Source organism: Podarcis filfolensis (assembly GCF_964270895.1).
Source record: "Podarcis filfolensis genome assembly, chromosome: 8".
NCBI classification, from domain to species: domain Eukaryota; kingdom Metazoa; phylum Chordata; class Lepidosauria; order Squamata; family Lacertidae; genus Podarcis; species Podarcis filfolensis.
The window spans coordinates 89,360,458-89,382,637 of NC_139611.1; the positions used below are offsets into that span (position 1 = coordinate 89,360,458).

Consider the following 22,180-nt stretch of genomic DNA (forward strand, 5'->3'; position numbering starts at 1 on the left):
GGCAACTCAGATGCCTGGAGCAGCGCCCCGTTGGAGAGCAGCCTTGGGTCGCCTCTGGAGCTGGCCGGACCTTTTGGACGGCTGTTTCCATTCCCCCTGCCTTCTGCTGGCAGGCCCGGTTGGGAGTTGTAGTCCAAAGCTTATTGAGGGGAGGTGGTTTTCAAGTTGGAACTATGTTTTGACCTTTTGCCGAAAGGAGATGCCACAAAGTGTGTGTGTGTCGGGAGGGTGTCTTTTCAGTGCCAGGATACAAGGTGCTCTCTTGACCTGGAGCCCAATCCCTCTCCCCCACCCCTAGAAAAGGGGGTCTTCCCCTCATCCTCTCCTTGCAGGACCCCCTTTTCCTTCCTCTTTGCTCAGAGAGTCGGAACCAACTCTCTCTCAAGGGACCCTGGAGCCAAACACTTGCAGAGTTTTTCTCTGGCTTCTCAAGCAAAGGGTGTGAAGGAATACATTCTTATTGCGCTTGAGATGTACAGAAATCTGTTCCCCGCGGAGGGAGAAGCTTGCCAGGCCCCCAAGGTCCCTGCAGGGAGAGAGGAACCAGCAAAAGGGTTAAGTGGCACCCAGCTGGCTTCCTAGAGAGGAATAAAGGGAGGAGGCTCCCCAGAGCACAAGCTCCGCCCCCATCCAGGCTTTTGTCTCTCTGCTCTACAAGTGCTGCCTGGGGGCACCTTCTGGGATCCGGTGAGTCACCTTGGGGAGATGGGGGGGGTCCCAGCGCTGCAGGGGAGGGTCCCCCCAAGAAGACCCCTCTGGGGCCCTGGCTCCTGAGAGAGAGAGAGAGAGAAGGGAGCAGGGAGAGCTCCGCTTTTCAAGGGCTCAGAAGAACAGCCATGAGGGCCAGGGAGTCATGATGAGGGACCCCCAAAGTCATCTAGCCCACCCCCAGCCAGCCAGGAATCTTCTGCCCAGCCTGGGGCTTGAACCCAGGGGCCTGAGATCAAAGAGACTCGTGCTCTACCCACTGAGCTCTCCTGCCTTCTTTGGGTTCATTTCTGGAAGAGTCTGACAGAGAGAATGTGAGCTTGGTTTGCTCCTCCTTGCAAGGGTTAAAAGGAACTGAGCTGCATTCCTAGAGAGGATAGGGAATAAGCGGGGGGGGGGGGCAAGGTTCTCCCAAGCAAATGCCCCTCCCTCCTTCCCAAGATCCTCCCTGCAAGAGGGGGTGGGGGCTTTCATTTCCTCTGCAGGAGCTGCCTCAGTTTCCCTTCTGGCATCTGGTGAGTTTCCTCTCTTTTCTGCCCTAGGGTGCATTGGGGAGAAGTGGGGCGGGGGTGTCCCAGGGCTGCAGGGTTCAGATCCGTGGGGATTCTGCTCAGCTCCTGCAAGGGGATCCCCAAGCCAGGGCTAAGAGGTTCTGCCCCCCTTCCTCTCTGCATAGCCAGGGAGGCTGCAAGTAACAGGAGGTCTGCAACTCTTGTCTTGCTCCTTTGGGGAGGGGTCCCTGAGTCAGGAAGAAAAGGGCCTGCAAAGGGGGGGCACAAGGTGGCGCATCGGAAGATGGCTGACAATAACATCTCTCCAACCCACACGAGGTAATTTGGAGGCTATGATGGGGGTAATTAGCCTCCTTAACCCCCCAGGATTGGGGGGGGACGGCCCTTGCCTGCTGTGCCCTATACCACCCCCGAATTTGTTGGGGTGGGGGCACTAGGCACAAAGCCCTCCTGTGGGATTCCGGCACTCCTGGACGCCGTCCCTGATCTGCGCCACTAGTTGCAAGAATCTTCAAAAGAAACAATTTGGACGAGATAAATTGCACATACTTCAAGGAAAAAGGGGGAGTAAAGACTGCTGACAGAAGAGATCTCTGATAACAAGACAAGAATAAAATATGAGAAGATACGTCAAGATACGGTACGACTAATGACTGAGGGGGGAGAGGGGAAAAAACCTGCCTTTCCTTTTTTTATGTGATTAAACAAGAATCCCCTCCCCTAATGAGTCAGAAAAGGACTTAAGCTGTGGATTTAAGGCTGTGTGGAGATAAACTTTCGAACCAAAGCAATGTTTCAAGACGAAGCTGGAAAGCTAAGAGTTTTGGAATGACGCAGTTAAAAATGCCGTCACCATTTTGGGGACTTCCGGGTTAGCGCCAACGACGAATGGCGGAGTTCCTCCAATCGGAGGAACGGGCTCCGTGGAAATTGGGTCTTCCCGCCGCGGCGAAGGCGGGGGCCCGCTAGAAATCCCAGGTGGAGAAGCCTGGGAACGTGGGGTTCGGCAGAGCACCAAGAGCGCCTCCCCTACTCACGAGGAAACCCCTTTTTGGGGCTCCGGAGTGAAGTGGGGTGAGCAGCGCGGTGCTGCAAACCGATCGCTGTTTCCATGGAGGGAAGCCACGCAGCCATCGCCGGAGAGTGCTGACTTTTTCCTGATGACATTCGGACTCTAAATCAAGCACCCGTGAGTAAAAACGGAGAATTGGATCAAGAAATTTGCAAAACTTTTGAATTAGGCACAAGCGGGAAGGTTTAAACAGGAAGTCCGCCTTCCGCTTTTTGTATATACATTGAAGCAAAGATCTTGCAACCTAATAGCCTGGAAAACTGCTTAAATTTGGAATTTCCTGCATCTACAACCAATAAAACCCCCTTGGGAGCAGGGGAAAAGGGGGGGGGGGAATTTGACTGTCTAAACCTGCAGAAGGAGAGTAAAGGAATCTAAGTTTCCATCGTCCCAAACCTGGGGACGGGGTGTCAGGACAGAAATTGCTTGTGACGTCCATTGATTGAAAGTGGAGTATTTTGACAAATAGGTAAAAAAGAGAAGAGAAACAAATTAACTTCAACGCTACCTCCTGCATTTCTGTATTTTAAAGATACAAAGTATTTGAAAATTGAAAGGACTTGAAATCGAAAGTAATTTTCTTTGTTGGATACTTAAAAAAAAAAAAGGACACAAATAGAAACTGTATCCCCTAGAGGGAGCCTGTCAGTTTGCTGTTGCTGTTTATCTGGAATCTACAGCTGCAAGCTTTGGATCGTGGGATTTGCTGTCTGACCTTGAATAGAAATGAGTTGGAAGGAATGTTTGGTGTCTGCCCTTGGTATGACAAATGCCCTGCTGCAGCAGCTGCAGGAGAAAATGAATCTGATGCATGAAAAACTGGATTTGATGAGTGCTGTGGCCAGTGAATATGACTTAACAGGGAACAAGGATAAAGAAGTTATACAACAACCAATTCAAGAAACTGGCTTGACAAGACAAATCCAAGGGCGGAAGAAGAAGGAAGAGGCAGTAATTTTTTCTCAAACAACACAAATGGAGGGATTCAAAGTCCTGCAGGAACAAAAGTTACTGCGTTGGAAGATTGAACTTGGAGAGTGCTGGGATGTGTTTGAAGTAAATGAAGTTCTTAACTCTAGTGGGACTATGAAACAGGTGAACAACTATCTTCTGGATAAATATTTTTTGGACTACAAAGAAGACGGAGTGGGACTGGGGGGAAGGGGCCAGTCTGACAAAGGAAAATGGAAACTGTTACTGGATGGAAACCTCCGGAGACCTACTCCCCAAGAAATCAACAATAGACAAAGAAGTGCGTAAGCACAAACAAGGACAAGAAATTGTGCAGAAGGGGCCGAGAAGAGACTTAAGGGCCTCGGATATAAGGACACCAGATTGATGGACTGGATGTTATGGACTGTGAGGACTGACATGACCCGAAACCAGGAAGAAGGAACGTTGGATAAAAATTAGAGATATTAAGGGAAATTCTTTTGTTAATTTTGGAATTAGTGTAATATTAATGAAACACCAGGGAATATGCTGGAAAGGAACTAAATTGGCTGTAGCAGAAATGATTTAAGGAGATATGAATGAATATGACGTAAACTTGGAAATTTTAAGATCTTTAAGATAAGATAAGATTAAAGAGATTAAGGTAAATTGAATAACAGATTAAATTAAAAGAGGGAAAGATTATGTTGAATTAATAAATAAGATAGATTGCGAAGACTAATTATTTAAATTACAATTTGAGAAACAGGGGAAGAATTTGCTGGAATAATTAGTTAAACTAGAATACAAAGAGGGGGGAGGAAGTCCAAGAAATAAGCAAATGAAAAGTTGTAATTTAAGTTCTGTATTTTTCCTTTTTCTATTTTTGGTTTTTCTTTTTGTTTTCATTTTTTGCTGTATTTTTCTTTTTGTCTTTTTTGTCTTTGTTTATGTATTGATGAAAATCTTGAATAAATATCATTTAAAAAAATAAATAAATAAAAATGCTGTCGCCATTTTGGGAGGCATTGTTGGAGCTCTTGGGTCTGGGAGGAGAAAGAGAGAAATAGAGCTGTTTACATATCGTGGATCAACTCCTCGGTGGGACTTAAGAGTGACAAATGCCTAATTTATGATGGAAAGAGCGATGTTATCTACAAAGGAGATATATGGAAACCATCTGGACTTAGATTGGAGGAACGGGAAATTCACACAGGAGTATTATATTTGCTTATCGGCTTAAGGAGACTAACAGAAGAGATCGTAAAGGAAAAAGAGAAATTATATGAACAAGATATGATGTGGAAACACCAAGATAAGACTGGATAGAATTATGAACTTTGTCTGGACTGATTGGGACTGATTTGGACATTAACGCAGTAATAAGAAGATGATCTGAATCCCCCTTTGGATCTTGAAGTATGGGTTCCCCCAACAAAATTTAAAAATTTGGCTTTGTAATTTGGAATTTATGTGATGTGATTTAATTTGATGTGATTGGCCAGTTAATAAAAATTATTTTTAAAAAAAAGAAAGAAAAGGGCCTGCAAAGGAACCCTGATGGGACTGAGGAATCAGCCCAGGTGGCAGCCAGATGGAAACATTTGAAGGCAGAAATAAAAACTTGGCCTCTGTGCTAAACAAAGTCCGTCCACCTCACAGTGTGCAGTTAGACCCATGGAACACCCTCCCACAGGAGGAAGAGATGGCTTGAGAAGAGGATGAGGCCCATTCAGGGAGGAGCAGAGGGCTAGCGATGGCTCCAGGCCCCCCAGTTGGAGGCAGCCATGCTTCTGAAGGGGGAGAGAGTTGCCCTCAGAACAAAGACAGAAGTCTGTCTTAAGAATATGGGAATATAGTGCTTGAACTCCGCGTCTGGGCTGTGATTAAGACTCATCCATGCAGGCCCAGGGAACATTTCTCTTGGACTTCCTTGGACTCCAGAGAAAGGCCTCTGGGTAAGGAGGAAGGAGTTTTTTCTCTGTTTCGTCACATTTTGTGGATTTTGAAACTAATCTGTGATTTCTTTTCATCTTATTGGAGAAGTCAAAGGGGACCAAGAGTCCAGAGAAAGGGAGATGTATTTTTGCACAACTAATATGTGAAATGGGTAGGAACGTCCATATTTACGTGGCAACTCCTACTTGTTTGAAGGCGCACCTGTAGTTTTCCTTCTGAGTGAAGCATGCGCTCTTGGCTTCCCACTTACCTTCTTCTCTCGCAGGAGACGGAACGATGCCAGCAAGACCTGCTTGTCCATCTTTTTTTGGTGGCGCAGGGGAAGCTGCCCCTGTGGACCCAGAGCAGGTAGGAGGAAGGGGCCATGTGGGGAGAGAGGATGTCATGGACTGGGGGACACAGAGGAATGGTGGGAGGAACCGCCAAGGAAGGAGGGTTGAAGGCTCAAATAGGCTTCTAAGCAGTTCACACCTCATACCAAAGAGTGGCCAGGATTCACCCCATCAGTCCCACAATGGGGCTTTCCCCCTCTCATTCCCCTGCGCACCTTGGAGATGTCTATAGGGCTTCAGGAGGGTCCTCCCTGTCGTGAAATCTTTGCCGCGCTTTAGCAGAAATGCTTAGAGTTCCAGGTTCTTCAGTGCAGTATATTTATTGTGAGCTCTCTATATACAAATATCTACAGGCTATAATACACGAGCAGTTCATACAATCAAACCGAGTACCTGGCTGCACCTTAAGGCAAAGAGGAAGACTCTCTCTCTCTGACCACACTCCTCTGCACCACCACCTTTACTTCTGGACAGGTTTCCCTTTTAAACCAAGGACAGCCAATCAACTGACAGCATTCTGACCCTGCACTTGCATAGAAAGAATTGCAGGCCGATTGCATCAGCCAGTTGCATCAGCTAGCAGACTCAAGCCTGCAGACTTACTATCTCACACAGCATTCTGGGATCCCAACACTCCCCACCCGGCAAGAACAGCACAGAGGGACAGAAGAAGGGATCCTTCCATGTGGCAAACGGGAATGTTTGTGCACAGGATTAGAAGAATGATTTGAAGAACACCAGTTTCTTAATGCCCTTCGTTAAAATACACAATGAATACCGGTAATTCCATTAACACATCAAAATATGCATCCATAAAATGTGCAGAAAAAAAATCCAGTTAATACAGAACATCAATTAAGAGGCAGAAAACAACAAAGTGTAACAGTTCACCTTTTTCTTTCAGGGTCCAGTGTGCTTTGAAGATGTAGCCTTCCATTTCACAGATGTGGAATGGGCATTGCTGGATCCTGACCAGAGAGCCCTCCATAAGGAAGTCATGGAGGAGAATCGGGGGATTTCGGACTCTCTCAGTAAGGCTTAATAGTATGCCTACCCCCCTCCAAGATGGCCCCCTTTTGCTCTTGAAGGGCTGGCCTGTCTGCAGCCCCCACAGCCTCCCATCAGGGCCCCTTCATGGAGGCAGAAGCAGAGGAAGGGCCTCAGGAAAGCAGCCATGGCTCTGGCCAGATGCACAGGAGGAGGAGGAGCGCTGACCCAAATTATGATTTATTCCTTCAATGCCTCCTTCACGTCATGACCGGTCTAAATCCTTTCACGGCGTCCTTGGCATCAAAATGAAAGCCTATTTGGTGCCCGGAGAGCCTGGCGAGGAAAAGGCCCGCCAGGGGGATGTCCTTGCAGAGCCTCCCCCCCCCTCTGGGCCTTTCCTGCTCCTTCTGGGGTGTTTGGTTTTTAGCCAAGAGAAAGCTTGCTCTTCATGTCTCCTCTTCCCCCCTCAGTGACTTCACAGCTCTGCTGCAGTCCCTTCCCAGATACAGAGAGTGATCTGGGGTGTCGTGGAATCCTAGAACTGGAGAATTCTGCAGGTCAGCCCAGAACTCATTGCACTGAGTTCCTCTGGGGATCTCCGTTCGACCAAGCTGATAAAGCTCATCTTCTGGAATCGCCTCCACGTGATTGACGACCTGAGCATCCGATAAGGCTCCAGGCACATTCCCCATTCAGCAGAGTTTCCAGCACAGGGAAGAGACGAGAGGTTTGGGCTACATTGCTAGGAGTTTTATTATCTAGCTACGCAGACAGAAAAATACATCCTCTCTCTGTGAGAGCAGAGAGCAACTGAACAACAAAGGAACAGGAAACCACTAACATCCCATCCGTCTCCCGTGAGACTTCCAACAGTATGGAATGTAAACAGAGTCTTATGACTCCAAAGCACTGCTCAGTGGCAAACAGAAATGGCAAGCATTTTCTCCTCACTTACAGGAACATTGGGAAGACAAGCTGGCCTTGTTGTGAGCCAGGTGTCCTAGAGAGACAATGGGGAAAAGGGAGGTCCCACTCTGAAAGGCCCATGGAATCAAAGGGAGGCTGGGGAGGAGAACAGGTCCTCTCAGGAGTGGCTTCCGAGTGCCATGATGCGCTGGGGCAGGGCAGGGACAAATGCAGAGGGGCACTGCTGCCAATCCAATTCCCCGAAATTCATCACCCATCCTGAGTCCCTCAGAAGAAGATTCAGGAGGGGCCTGGGCCCCTCACCAACCACATGGCTGGATGGTCCTTTCCACCATTCCAGAGGCGAGACCCTCCATCCCAACCAGGGAGGGGTGTTGCTTTACTTGCCAACAAACAGGACACGCACGCCTGTTTGTTGGCATCAGGCTGCAAGAAGCTCAGGGGAAGGGGCAGGTTGGGGCCCCTAGGAGAATATCCTACACCCACAGACGCCCCATGTGGTTATCGGACAGACTAAGAGCCCTGGAGCTGGAGGAGGGAGACCTGGGCCCAGTTCCCCCCTAGGAGCTTTGGAGGGAGGTGGGGAAGATGGGGAGTGAGAGGAGCTGGTTCTGGGTGGAAACATCCACTCTGAGGAAAAGATCACCAGCTAGAGAAAGGAGTCTCTGAGCTTAGCAGGAAGGACAGTGTGTGGTGTCCTGGGAGAGTAAATCAGGCCAGGAATGAACTGGGAGGCTGAGCCAGGAGAAGGAGGAGCTGGAAAGAGACCGGCTGCTGGTAACTTCCGGTTAGCGCCGGCGCTTAATGGCGGATCTCAACCGGAGCTCCGGGAGAGATCTGCTTCGTGGGTTCGGGTCCTGTCAGCTACGGCGAAGCGGGGACCCTTAAAAATCACAGGTGCGTTGCCTGTGAACCGGAGACTCGGCGGGCACCTTTGCGCCCCCCCCGACGCTGCGAAATAGCCTTTTTAAAGGCTGCGGAGCAGCGGAGGGGTTTTGGAGCGGTGCTGAGAGTCGTCTTCACCCAGCCTGCGAAGCGAAGCCGCGTCGCCATTAGCGGAGAGCGCTGACTTCTTCCTGTGAAATTGGATTATAAGAACAACTATCCGTGAGTAGGATTGATAGCTAAAATATAATCGGACTTTAAAATAAAGAAATTGGGCAGAAAAGCACTATTGTCAGAAAAGCACTATTAAATGTCTGGGTCAGATATAAAGACTTGCTGGAAAATAAAACTCCAAGGTGGCTGTCGCCAATGGAAGCTAAGGCAGTTAAAAAGTTAAATATGGAGTCCAAGTGGCCAAGATACTGGGAAATTTTGGAAAAGGAAGGGGACAAATTGAGATTGCAGAGTTTTGAGAAATTAAAAGGGAAGGTGAGAGACTGGTTGCACTATCATCAAATAAATGAAGTGTTTAAACTGGACAGTAAAATTGGCTTCCAGGTGGAAAAATCAAAATTGGAGACAGAACTGTTAGAACCCAGTACTAAGAATTTGTCCAAAATGTACAATTTACTGCTGAAATGGAATACACAAGATGAAACGGTTAAATCGGTCATGATTAAATGGGCTCAGGACATTGGTCATAATATTTTGTTTGCTGATTGGGAAAAGTTGTGGACCACCGGGATGAAATTTACGGCATGTAATGCCTTAAGAGAAAATATTATGAAAATGATATATAGGTGGTACATAACCCCAGTCAAGCTTGCAAAGCTTGCAAACCATGTGCCTGATAATAAATGTTGGAAATGTAAAGAAACTGAAGGTACATTTTTTCATCTTTGGTGGACTTGCCCGAAGATTAAGGCATTCTGGGAAATGATCTATAATGAACTTAAAAAGGTATTTAAATATACTTTCCCCAAGAAACCAGAGGCCTTTCTCTTGGGTATTGTCGGCCAAGGGGTGTTAAAGACGGATATAACTTTCTTTATGTATGCTACAACAGCAGCTAGAATACTCATTGCGAAGTACTGGAAGACGCAAGAACTACCCACACTGGAAGAATGGCAGATGAAGGTGATAGACTACATGGGCTTGGCAGAAATGACGAGCAGAATCCGAAACCAGGGAAGAGAGGCAGCGCAAGAAGAATGGAAAAAATTCAAGGACTATTTAAAGAAATATTACAAGGTTAATGAAAGTTAGAATGATGTTGGACTGGAAAGTAAATGGTTACTATTAGCAATGGTTAAGACAAGGAGAATAAGGAAGAATAGTCTAAATTTAAATTAAAATAAGGGAAGATTTGCTGAACAATCGATAAGAATTTGGAATACAGAAAGGGGAGGCATGAGGAAGTCGGGGAAGAAAGGTATATGAAATTAGGTTATGAAATGATACATGTTTTTTGTTCTGTTTTTGTCTTTGTAGGTTTATGTTTGTTGTGTTGTGTTTATATGGAAAAAATAAAAATATTTTTTTTTTTTAAAAAAAAAAAGGAAAGAGACCGGCTGCTGAGCTCTCATCCCAGTCAGGAGGGGAGAGATCCTTCTAGAAAGAGAAGACTCCCAAACCAGAGATCCCTTGGGTCTTTGGCTTGGAGTACCTCGGGAGTAGGGTAACTGGCAGAAAGTGCCACCTTGTTAAGAGCCAAAGTCTTAAGTGTGAAACAACTGAGAAAACCTTGAAGGGAAATAACATTGTAAACTGAACTATCCTAAGTTTTATCCACTCGTGTCATAAACTTCCTTGTTAAATAAAATCGTTAATGTTTATTTGAACAATTCTTGCCTGAGACTCCCAATTAGTAAGTTTTACCTCACGCAAGTCCCCCACAAGATAATCTGAGGTAGTTGGTGGGTATTTGTGGAAATTGTGTTCTGTGAGGTGGGTGCACTATATTTAAGAGAGAGAACGGGCCCAAGGCTGCCGGGGGGGGAAGAGCCCTTGCGTCATCGCATATTAATTGGGGGCAGAGGTGGGATAGGAAGTTAAAACCCACACAGATCCTATTTAGTTTTGAGCGGACTGGCAGACTTCAACATTCATGAGGAAAACTGGGTGCTGCACTTACGCCCACAGATATGTGGAATTTTGAGTGAAATATACTCAGATCTCAGAGAGGATGAAACCTCTGATTCCCTCACATTTAAAGAGAGAGTGAAAGTGCGCTTTGGACTGACTGCAGAACAAAGCCAAAAAGCCTTTCGTGAAATTAAAAGGAAACCAGGAGAGACTTAGGCCCAACTGGGTAGCCGAATTGACAAAGCTCTGGACAGATGGGAGGAAAGTTAGATGAGCTCAAACAGCTCATCAGTTTAGAGCAATGTTTTCAAGAGGTTCCTGCTCATTTAGGCTGAAAACAGTAACTGAAGTCTCTACCTTGGGAGATGAAATCAAAGGAGACTTCGGGGGAGCAGTAATAGTCCCTTCCAGAAAAAGTAACCCAGGGAGGAAGTGGGGTCTCAAAACGACAACCCTGAAGGCCAGGCCCAAGGGTGCCGGGGGGGAAAAAGCCGTGATACGAAGTCAAATCCCACACAGAAACGTACCCAGAGACACAGAACAAGCAGTTTAATAAAGGAGTGAAGCTATTTGATTAAAAAGAGAAAAAAATCCTGTCAGAAAATGACCAGCAAGCGCCAAGCCAAAGAGACTCGGGATGACCCAGCTGCTGCGTCTGAGGAGAATCCTAATATACTGAGTTAGAGATGATGAGGCTAAGATGGGAATTGTCTAAGGTTGAAGCAGAGAAAGAAAGAGAAGAGGCCAGAATGGCTGCTGCCCTTCATCTAGCAGAGATACAGGCTGAGAGAGAGAGAGATGAGCCCAAGAAGAAAGAGACAGGGAGGCCAAGATGGCCCATGAAAAAGAGATGCTTCCTTTAAAAATGGAGGAGATTAAGGCGAGGGCAGAACTGCCGCAAGCAATGTTGGGGGTGGAGATTTTACCTCAGCAAATGTAAAGTATGTACAGTGGTACCTTGGGTTACAGACGCTTCAGGTTACAGACTCCGCTAACCCAGAAATAGTACCTCGGGTTAAGAACTTTGCTTCAGGATGAGAACAGAAATCATGTTCCGGCGGCACATGAACAGTTTCAGGAGGTCCCAGAAGAGTTTCAGGTTACAAATGGACCTCCAGAGCGAATTAAGTACTTAACCCGAGGTACCACTGTAAAAGGTGATGGTGTGCAGGCCTAACGGTCCAAGCTTCAAAATGCCAGTTTTCAAAATGAGGCAAGTCAAATATTTTGGTCCCAAGGGGTGGAAATATACAACCTGATTGGAGCAAGGCAAAGGTCCTTCAAGAGGGGCCTGGACCCTCCACAAAAAGAGAAAGAAGAGCTTTTCTGGGGGGAGTGGGATCTTGTCCTCCATTTATTCCTCCTTTTAGCCCCCATGCTGCTCCTTGACATGACTGGGTGAAGAAAGGCCAGCCAGACAAGAGCATTTGGAGGGACCAGTGCCAGGCAGCCCTAGATCCGGGGTCAGCAAGCTTTTCCAGCCGGGGGCCGGTCCACCGTCCCTCAGACCTTGTGGGGGGCCGGACTATATTTTTTGGGGGGAATGAACGAATTCCTATGCCCCACAAAGAACCCAGAGATGCATTTTAAGTAGCAGGACACATTCTACTCATGTAAAAACACGCCGATTCCCGGACCGTCCGGGGGCCGGATTGAGAAGGCGATTGGGCCGCATCCGGCCCCCGGGCCTTAGGTTGCCTCCCCTGGCCTAGATGGACCTTGGGGTCCCTTCCAACTTTAGGATTCTGTTCTTCATTTTGGAAGGCGGACAAGGAGCAAGAGCAACCTGCCGTCACAGAAGGGTCTTCATCTCCTTGGTTGCCCTTCTCTGGGAGGGTGGGCAGATTGTGAGGAGCAAAAACGAGGATGCGATGATGACGCTCACTTTCAATACTCCTACTATAGGGAGGCTAGAGAAGCTGTGAGATGTTTTGCTGAGGGGGGGCAGGAGAAGAGAAGAGGAAAGCAAGTCTTCCACCCCCAGTTATGTCTCCTCCAGAACGTCTGGCCAGAGACATTTGGACAGAAAAATCCACCTGAAAAGGAGGACGTGTCCTGGAAAAAGAGGACACATGGCAACCCTTCTTCTCGGCGTCCCTCGTAGCCGAGTAAGACTGTCTTCCCTAAACACGGTTTCAACCATGAGGCCCTCAGTGACTGTGGGGGCCAATTCTGGATCCAGGCGTCCTTCCTTGCCTGGTTGAAGGAGCTGTGAAGACACGCTGATTCCAGAGGATGAGGAGCGTCAAACACACCGTTTAATCCACACGGGTCTGGCACCCGGTGTTGGCAACCCAAGTCGAAATCCAATTCCAACATTGATGAAATTGAGGTATTTTACGGGGCTTGGGCACCGGAGGGGGAATAAAAGGCTTCCTAGGAAAACCCCCTTGGCTGCTCCTGTGTTGCTTCCAAGGCGACGTCGCTAACAGAGAAGAACATGGGATATTGATGGCTGAAATACAGACACAAAGCAGCAGATGGGACAACACAGAGTGCCCCCCCCCCGCCATGTCTGGCAATGTCTCCCCCCTCCAGCCCCCCCCCCGGGACCCCCTCTTGCTGGGACAGGGCTCTCTGCCCCGCAGCCCCCCAGACCCGCCCAGGGGCCCCCAAGAGAGACCCCCCCGGGTCCCCCACCTGGCCCCCCCAAGACCCCCCTCTCCCCCGCCCAGACGCCCCTTCGCAGCCCCAGGCAGAGAGAGGGGCTCCTCCTCTCGGACACAGGTTCCCCCTTCCCACGCACACGCGCCAGGCGCCCCCCCTCCCCTCGGCCCGGGGGCCCCGCACCCTCCAAGGCCTGGGTCCCCCACCTGGCCCCCCAAAGACCCCCCTCTCCCCCGCCCAGCCCCAGGCAGAGAGAGGGGCTCCTCCTCCGGGACACGGGTTCCCCCTTCCCACGCACACGCGCCAGGCGCCCCCCCTCCCCTCGGCCCGGGGGCCCCGCACCCTCCAAGGCCTGGGTCCCCCACCTGGCCCCCCAAAGACCCCCCTCTCCCCCGCTCCCCCCAGGCAGAGAGAGGGGCTCCTCCTCCGGGACACGGGTTCCCCCTTCCCACGCACACGCGCCAGGCGCCCCCCCTCCCCGCACCCTCCCAGGCCCCCCTCTTGCTGGGACAGGGCTCTCTGCCCCCCAGGAGCCCCCAAGAGAGACACCCCGGGTCCCCCCAGGCAGAGAGAGGGGCTCCTCCTCCGGGACACGGGTTCCCCCTTCCCACGCACACGCGCCAGGCGCCCCCCCTCCCCGCACCCTCCCAGGCCCCCCTCTTGCTGGGACAGGGCTCTCTGCCCCCCAGGAGCCCCCAAGAGAGACACCCCGGGTCCCCCACCTGGCCCCCCAAAGACCCCCCTGGAAGGCTCCCCGCTCCCCCCAGGCAGAGAGAGGGGCTCCTCCTCCGGGACACGGGTTCCCCCTTCCCACGCACACGCGCCCAGTCCGGCGCCCCTCCTCTCCCCCATTGGGCGGCCTCTTCCCCTCCGAGGGAGCAGCTCTGCGCCTGCGCGACGCCCCTGACGGCTCCGCGGGAGAGAAAGGGTTAAGGGGCGCCGAGCTGGCTTCCTAGATAGGACAGGAAAGGAAGGCGGGCCGCTCCCCCTCTGACGTCCCTCTGACGTCCCTTCCGGCATCGCCCTCGCCTGCCGGGCTCTGGTGGGTCTCCTCTCGGGGGAAGCCTGCGGAACTCCCTGCTCCGGGAGGCGGGAAGGGGAGGGAAGAGAGGCTGGGGGTCCGGGAGGGAGCCAGAGGGACCTCAGGCCCCTGGCCAGGGAGGTGGGACTGGAAGACAGCTAGGAGGGAGAAGGACATTAGGAGGGACATTATTGTGAGGGAGAAGGACATTAGGAGGGACATAATTGTGAGGGAGAAGGACATTAGGAGGGGCATAATTGTGAGGGAGAAGTATATTAGGAGGGACATAATTGTGAGGGAGAAGGACATTAGGAGGGGCATAATTGTGAGGGAGAAGGACATTAGGAGGGACATAATTGTGAGGGAGAAGGACATTAGGAGGGGCATAATTGTGAGGGAGAAGTATATTAGGAGGGACATTATTATGAGGGAGAAGTATATTAAGAGGGACATTATTGTGAGGGAGAAGTGTATTAGGAGGGACATAATTGTGAGGGAGAAGTATATTAAGAGGGACATAATTGTGAGGGAGAAGTATATTAGGAGGGACATTATTATGAGGGAGAAGTATATTAGGAGGGAAATAGCATGAAGCTTCCCTTCTCTATTCATAAATCTCTGTATGTCGACCATTTTCCCTCCCTAATTCTTTATTTGACTGAAAGTCCAGTTTCTGAGGCGTCTTCCAGGGCAGTTCCACCCAGAGGGCGTGGCAACCTTCCCATCGGATCCAGAGCAGGGAGTCCCATGGCCTCCTCCTGTCTGTGCCAAAGGGACGGTGGCTGGAGCTAGACATGAGCCCTGCTGCTCACCAAGCCACCCAAGCAGATATGGCTGGGTTGGGGCGAAGCTCTGGACTATGAAGTGGGGTTGGGAGGGACCCCCACTGTTGCCTTGGCTCCTAATTACACTTCATACAAATGACTCACTTGTCATTCACAGTTATGACTTCTTCCTCCTCCTTCTCTCCCTACACTTGCTCAGGGAACATTCTTCCTCTCTTGGCTGTGCTTTGATATTATAATAGAAGAATGTGTTTGATTCATAGGATTTTCTGCAGCTTGCATTAGGACACACAGAAGTTGGCAGAGGACCAAGGGGCTCCTTCCGATCTCTTGGAGACTTCCTGGGAGCCCAGATGGATGAGCAAGACTCAGCTGGCCCTGAAGGAGGAAGAGGTCATGCCATGGAAACAGGGAGCAGTGGGGGATTCTGGGAAAACTCCGTGCAGAAGATCCTGGATGAGGAGGACACCCTTTGCTCAGAGGTGCAGAGCCAGCAGCTCAGGCAGTTCTGCTACCAGGAGGCCAAAGGACCCCGAGAGGTTTGCAGCCAACTCTGCCACCTTGACCATCAGTGGCTGAAGCCAGAAAGGCACACGAAAGCTCAGATGTTGGACCTGGTGATCTTGGAGCAGTTCCTGGCTGTCCTTCCCCTGGAGATGGAGAGCTGGGTGAGGGAATGCGGAGCGGAGACCAGTTCCCAGGCAGTGGCTCTGGCCGAAGGTTTCCTCCTGAGTCAGGCAGAGGAGAGGAAGCAGGCAGAGCAGCAGGTGAGAGAGACTTTCCTCTGGATATTCCCAAGGGGCTCCAAAGAGGAGGGAGAGTATTCCCAAATCATTTCCTAATGGCCCATCCTTTTTTGGAAAGCATCTAGGAACAGATCTTCTTCTTCTGCTTATTCATATTATTATTATTAATACCACACCCATGTGGCTGGGTGCCTTCCAGCACATATAAAAGCATAAGAAGACATCAGATGTCTTCTAAAAGTTATGCATTTTCTTATCTCCTTATCACCTGATGGGAGGGCATTCCCCAGGGTGGGTGCCACTGTGGAGAAGGTCTTCTGCCTGGTTCCCTGTAACTTCACTTACCACAGGGAGGGAATCAGCAGAAGACCCTCGGAACTGGACCTCAGTTCATGGAGACGCTCCTGTGGGTATAGTGGGCCTTTGAGGCCGTTTAGGGCTTTAAGGTTCAGCACCAACACTTTGAATGGTGCTGGGAAACGTTCTGGGAGCCAGTGAAGATCCTTGAGGACCAATGTTTGATGGTCCTGGCAGCCAACCCCAGACACCAGTCTAGCAGAAGCAGGAAGCAGCTTTCACCTCTGTCCCCCGAAAGCGCTTGCCTCTGCCATTCCTTTTCTAACCCTTCTCCCCATTCTCTGTTTTGAATCCTTGTTGCTCTTTCAGAGGAAGGATCTTTTGGCAGAAATGGGTCTGGATTCTTCTGAGGCAGAGAAGACTCCGTTGGACGCCAGAGTGAGGCCTCTGGGTAAGGAGGAAGGAGTGTTTTCTCCCCCGTTTTGTCACATTCTCTTGGTTTTGAAACTAACCTGTGATTTCTTTGCATCTTTTGCGGGAAGACACCTGGAGCCCAGAGTTCGGGGGGGGGGAGAGATGCATTTTTGCACAACTATTATATGAAATGGGTACAAATGTACAAATGTACTCAGCAGGGGAGACGTTTACGATAGTAATTTGATTAGTTTACAATTACAGTTCTATAATAGCCTCATTATAACAATGCGAAATTAGAATACAATTACTAATATCAATCTTTAAGATATCAAATTATATAATATAGGCGGCCCCCGCATGCTAAAACTGATGGTTTGATGATTTTCTTGATATCTGTATTCCAAAATCTCATTAATTTCAATTACACTCCTGTCAAGATAACAATCCTTTATACAACAACTGCAATATTAATGACTTCCATTCGTATTGAAACATCAAATAATATATAAAACTACAAGTGAGGCACTCCAGCGATATCCTTACTCTTCCCATGTGTGGCAATCTTTCTGTTCGTGATATTTCTTCCTGTCCTTGTAAAATATTCTGTCTATCTTTTCTTGGTTGTTGCTGTTCTCCATTACTCCTTGGACGGAGCTAATATCCCATTGTGGTTTCAGAAATTCTCCATCGCTCTGTCCTGTGCTTCGTTGTTTGGCAACTTTAACAGCAGCTTCAAAAATCACACTGTCCAAATAAATAACCTCTTTTTGCCATTTTTCTTCTCCGCCTGGGAAAGAGAGGGATCGGTCAGAACTGCAAATGACTCAGTAATGAACCTTATCAGCTCCGTCAAAACTTTCAGATTCCTTACATCCCTCTGTCTGGCCTAAGAGAAATGTGCATTTATCCAATTAAATTAAATTCCAAGTCCTTTTAGCATTATTCAGTTCAGTCTGTATATAATAAAGGATGGGGAAGAGTCAGCTCTAATTTTCCATCGTAAACATTTTGCAAAATAGAGCTTCCCTCCCTTTTTCCTTTTTGTTTTTACACACACAGTTCCATTTGATGTTATATTCCATATAGGCAATCCAGTTTCATCCCTGCTCACCTGTACATATATATTTTGAACTAGTATCCAATGGCGGACTGCCAATTCATTAGTGTAGAGAATAAAGCTTTATATAAAGAATCCGTAGGCTCCCCTCCCCCACACCGTCTTTTGCAGCAAATGAAGTCTTCTCTCAGATTCAAACCTTAAAGACCTTGCAGCTGGTTCAATTCCGCAGTTTATGATCGCATCTCTTCCAGCAACGCCTGTACATTAGTCCAAATTGAGCTCTGATTGACAGGAGAACCTCTGCTTCTTAATGGCAGCGAAAGAGGGTTTTCGGCAGGCGAAGGGCTTTTGCACTCAGCGCCTCCCTGCCTCCCGCAATCCATGCCGGAGCCGGAGCCGGAACCTGGTCCCGAGACAAACTGGGAGTGAAGCCCAATCCCTCCTGTCCCTGGGGGCAACTTGCAAGGAGAATTACCCTCAGTCATCCTTGTTTTTCCTTCGCCAACGACCTCCCGCTGCCTCCATTAAGGCAGAGCAGAACCGGAAGCTAGCAGGGGAGACTTTGACGAAGCCCCATCTGTACTTAGAGATGCACTTACAGTTTCCCACTTACATTTTCTCTCCCAGGTGACGGAATGATGCCACCAAGACCTGCTCCTTCATCTTTTCATGGTGGTGGAGGGGAGGCAGCAGCTGTGGACCCAGATCAGGTAGGGGGAAGGAGCCTTGTGGGCAAGGACTGCTTGGATGCAGACTGGCTGGACACAGTTGGATGCAGAGGAATGGTGGGAGGAGCCAGAGAAGAGGGAGCTGACTGGGAGGAGGAGGAGGAGGAGGGGTCTGAAGCTGGAGAGGGAAGAGGGCTGAGGGAGCAGAGGGAGTCTGTGGCAGAGAGCAGCCCAGACTCCGAGGCAGAAGCTGCAGCAGGAGAGAGGGATGAGGAAGGCAGAGAGGGGTCTGGCCGCTGTAGAAAACAACAGAGCCAAGTGAATGTTCTCTAAGAGGACAGCCTTTTTCCTGTTCTGTTAGGGTCCAGTGTGCTTTGAAGATGTAGCTGTCCATTTCACTGATGAGGAGTGGGCGTTGCTGGATCCTGACCAGAGAGCTCTCCATAAGGAAGTCATGGAGGAGAATCGTGGGATCTTGGACTCTCTCGGTAAGGCTCCCTATTGGATCATCCTATCTGTTTTGTAATTCAAGACATCTCTCTATGTGACGAACCTCTGATATTTCGATGGGGCTCAACAGCGCCACCCACAGCACCTGGGATGTTAACACTCCTACAGGAAACCTTGGATGGATGGCTATTGATTGTTTTCCCTGTGAATATTCTTCTTTCAGTTCTGCCGTTTAAAACCATGATCAGGCTGTCTGAACTGCCCAGGCCTTCTTAAATGTAGGCTTCAGAGTGATTTGGGATGTTGAAGTAGCTTCAGTCAAGTTTCCTGCTTTTGTTCTTGCTTCTGTCTCTCTCTGGTTGACCAAAGAGTCGCTTGACATTGGAGATGGCACAGATTCCACGACTGAACCAAACAAACTCCATCCCAAAACAGAGCCAGGCTTTTTGAATCTCCGGCAGTGAACCCTGTAGTAACAATAATGATAATTTTATTATTTTTACCCTGCCCATCTGACTGGGTGGCCCCAGCCACTCTGGGCAACTTCCAACAAATAGAAAAACATAATAAAACATCAAACATTAAAAACTTCCAAACACAGAGGTGCCTTCAGAAGTCCTCTAACAGTTGCATAGTTATTTCCTTGACATCTGATGGGAGGGCGTTCCACAGGGTGGGTGCCTCTACTGAGAAGGCCCCCTGCCTCGTCCCCTGTAACTTCTCCCTGTCATGTAACTTTTAACTACAGTGGTGCTTTGGGTTAAGAACTTAATTCATTCCGTAGGTCCGTTCTTAACCTGAAACTGTTCTTAACGTGAAGCACCACTTTAGCTCATGGGGCCTCATTAGCTTGTTTCCTTGGCCTCCTCACACCTCCCCTTTTTGTATTCCCATTTAAATAATCAAATCAGCAAATCCTTACCCTCTTTCGTTTATCTTAACTCTAGATCTTAACATATTATAACTCTATATTTTCATCCATTATCAATTCATTTTTGCATATTCTTATTAACTTTGTTGCTAATACCACTTATTTTCAATCCAATATCGTTTTAACATTCATTAATTTTACAGTGTTTCTGAAGATAGTCTTTAAATTTCTTCCAGTCTTCTTCCACCAACTCTTCTCCCAGGTCTCGGATTCTGCCAGTCATTTCCGCCAATTCCATATAATCCATCACCTTCATCTGCCACTCTTCCAGGGTGGGTAAATCTTGTGTCTTCCAATACTTTGCAATAAGTATTCTTGCTGCTGTTGTTGCGTACATAAAGAAAGTTCTATCCTTCTTTGGCACCAATTGGCCGACTATGCCCAGGAGAAAGGCCTCTGGTTTCTTCAGGAAGGTATATTTAAATACCTTTTTCATTTCATTATATATCATCTCCCAGAAAGCCTTAATCTTTGGGCACGTCCACCAAAGGTGAAAGAATGTACCTTCAGTCTCTTTACATTTCCAACATTTATTATCGGGCAAATGATATATTTTTGCAAGCTTGACTGGTGTCATGTACCACCTGTAAATCATTTTCATAATATTCTCTCTTAAGGCATTACATGCCATAAATTTCATACCGGTGGTCCACAACTGTTCCCAGTCAGCAAACATAATGTTGTGACCAATATCTTGTGCCCATTTGATCATAGCAGATTTAACCGTTTCATCCTGCATATTCCATTTTAACAGCAAGTTATACATTCTGGAAAGTATCTTAGTTTTGGGATCTAACAGTTCTGTTTCCAATTTTGATTTTTCCACCTGGAAGCCAATTTTTTTCTCCAAATTATAGGCCTCTCTTATTTGATAATAATGAAGCCAGTCTCGCACTTTATCTTTTAATTTCTCAAAACTCTGCAATTTCAATTTATCTCCTTGTTCCAATATTTCCCAATATTTCGGCCATTTGGCCTCCACAATTTCTGTTCTCATCCTGAAGCAAAGTTCTTAACCCGAGGTACCATTTCTAGGTTAGCAGAGTCTGTAACCTGAAGTGTATGTAACCTGAAGTACCACTGTAAGGAAACTTGATTAATAATAATAATAATACTGATATGACACGTTTCTGCTGCATTCTGTGATGTCGAGAATTTAAGAAAACATCCAAATTGGTTTAAGGTGATGCACATCATCATTAAATGTTTAGCCACTAAAGAAATTTAAATTTGGTAGCTGATACATACATTTGTTCAATATACAAAATGTGTTTTTCAGCACACAGAGGTTCATTCCCCTACTCTTACATCGCCCATCACAAGTTAGCTGACTATGACCAAGTCAGTCCAGAGTCAATGTTCCCAAATATTTCTCAAGCTCTTAAAATTTCTTTAGATTTATTACTGCATACTGAACAACATAGCATATTGAATATATCTTAATTTTAACAGGGAACTTTTCCGCATTGGCCACCTTTTTCAATAAAAGCACATTTTATTTATGAAGATAGTACAGATGCATATTTAAATTTGAAAAAAATGACGTTACCAGGTTAAGCTGTACTTTTAAACACCTGAGAGAGAAAACATCTAATATTCAACATGATTTGTATACGAAACTAGACATTTTTACAGAACAAAAGGAACGTTATAACATCTAACTCCCTTCAGTTCTTCCTCTGTCCCAAGCATTAATTAGCATTGTTCCATAATTTGGGACTGCACTTCTTCCCGAGACTCTAATTTGTTTGCCTCTTAGTTTCAGGTGGTGATGAATTGGAAATGAAGAACAAGGGAGACTACAATGAAATCCAGACAGTGGAGGAGCCATATCAGGATTCAGACTGTGGAGAGAGCTTCACTCAGAGCTCCCATTCCACTTCCCATCACATAATTCATACAGGGGAGAAACCATATCACTACTTCAGTCACAGCCACGATCTCACTTCCCATTGTAGAATTCATACAGGGGAACAACCGTATCAGTGCATGGAATGTGGAAAGAGCTTCACTCGGAATGCCCATCTCACTTACCATCAAAGAATTCATACAGGGGAGAAACCCTATCAGTGCGTGGAATGTGGAAAGAGCTTCATTCGGAGTGCCGATCTCACTTCCCATCAAAGGATTCATACAGGGGAGAAACCCTATCAGTGCGTGGAATGTGGAAAGAGCTTCAGTCAGAGCTCCCATCTCACTTCCCATCAAAGGATTCATACAGGGGAGAAACCATATCACTGCTTGGAGTGTGGAAAGAGCATCAGTCACAGGCACGATCTCACTTCCCATCGTAGAATTCATACAGGGGAGAAACCATATCAGTGCGTGGAATGTGGAAAGAGCTTCAATCGGAGTGCCCATCTCACTTTCCATCAAAGGATTCATACAGGGGAGAAACCCTATCAGTGCGTGGAATGTGGAAAGAGCTTCAGTCAGAGCTCCCATCTCACTTCCCATCAAAGGATTCATACAGGGGAGAAACCCTATCAGTGCGTGGAATGTGGAAAGAGCTTCAGTCAAAGCTACAATCTCACTTGCCATCGTAAAATTCATACAGGGGAGAAACCATACCACTGCTTCAGTAACAGCCATGATCTCACTTCCCATCGTAGAATTCATACAGGGGAGAAACCATATCAGTGCGTGGAATGTGGAAAGAGCTTCAGTCGGAGTGCCCATCTCACTTCCCATCAAAGGATTCATACAGGGGAGAAACCCTATCAGTGCCTGGAATGTGGAAAGAGCTTCAATCAGAGGGCCCATCTCACTTCCCATCAAAGGATTCATACAGGGGA

The 22,180-nt window shown here is 47.9% G+C and overlaps 2 protein-coding genes across 2 annotated transcripts in view; both read left to right on the forward strand.

Annotated features, from left to right (window-relative positions):
• The window catches only part of LOC310768601 (uncharacterized protein), a 79,343-nt gene that overhangs the window by 23,890 nt on the left and 33,273 nt on the right, over positions 1 to 22,180 (forward strand). The window lies entirely within an intron of this gene.
• The window catches only part of LOC310768555 (uncharacterized protein), a 64,415-nt gene that overhangs the window by 11,250 nt on the left and 30,985 nt on the right, over positions 1 to 22,180 (forward strand). Inside the window, exons 2-5 of the mRNA XM_083626783.1 lie at positions 15,080 to 15,583; positions 16,229 to 16,310; positions 17,964 to 18,046; positions 18,366 to 18,492. Of these exons, the coding sequence (XP_083482909.1) occupies positions 15,170 to 15,583; positions 16,229 to 16,310; positions 17,964 to 18,046; positions 18,366 to 18,492 (706 nt within the window). The 5' untranslated portion in view covers positions 15,080 to 15,169. The remainder of the gene's footprint in view (positions 1 to 15,079; positions 15,584 to 16,228; positions 16,311 to 17,963; positions 18,047 to 18,365; positions 18,493 to 22,180) is intronic.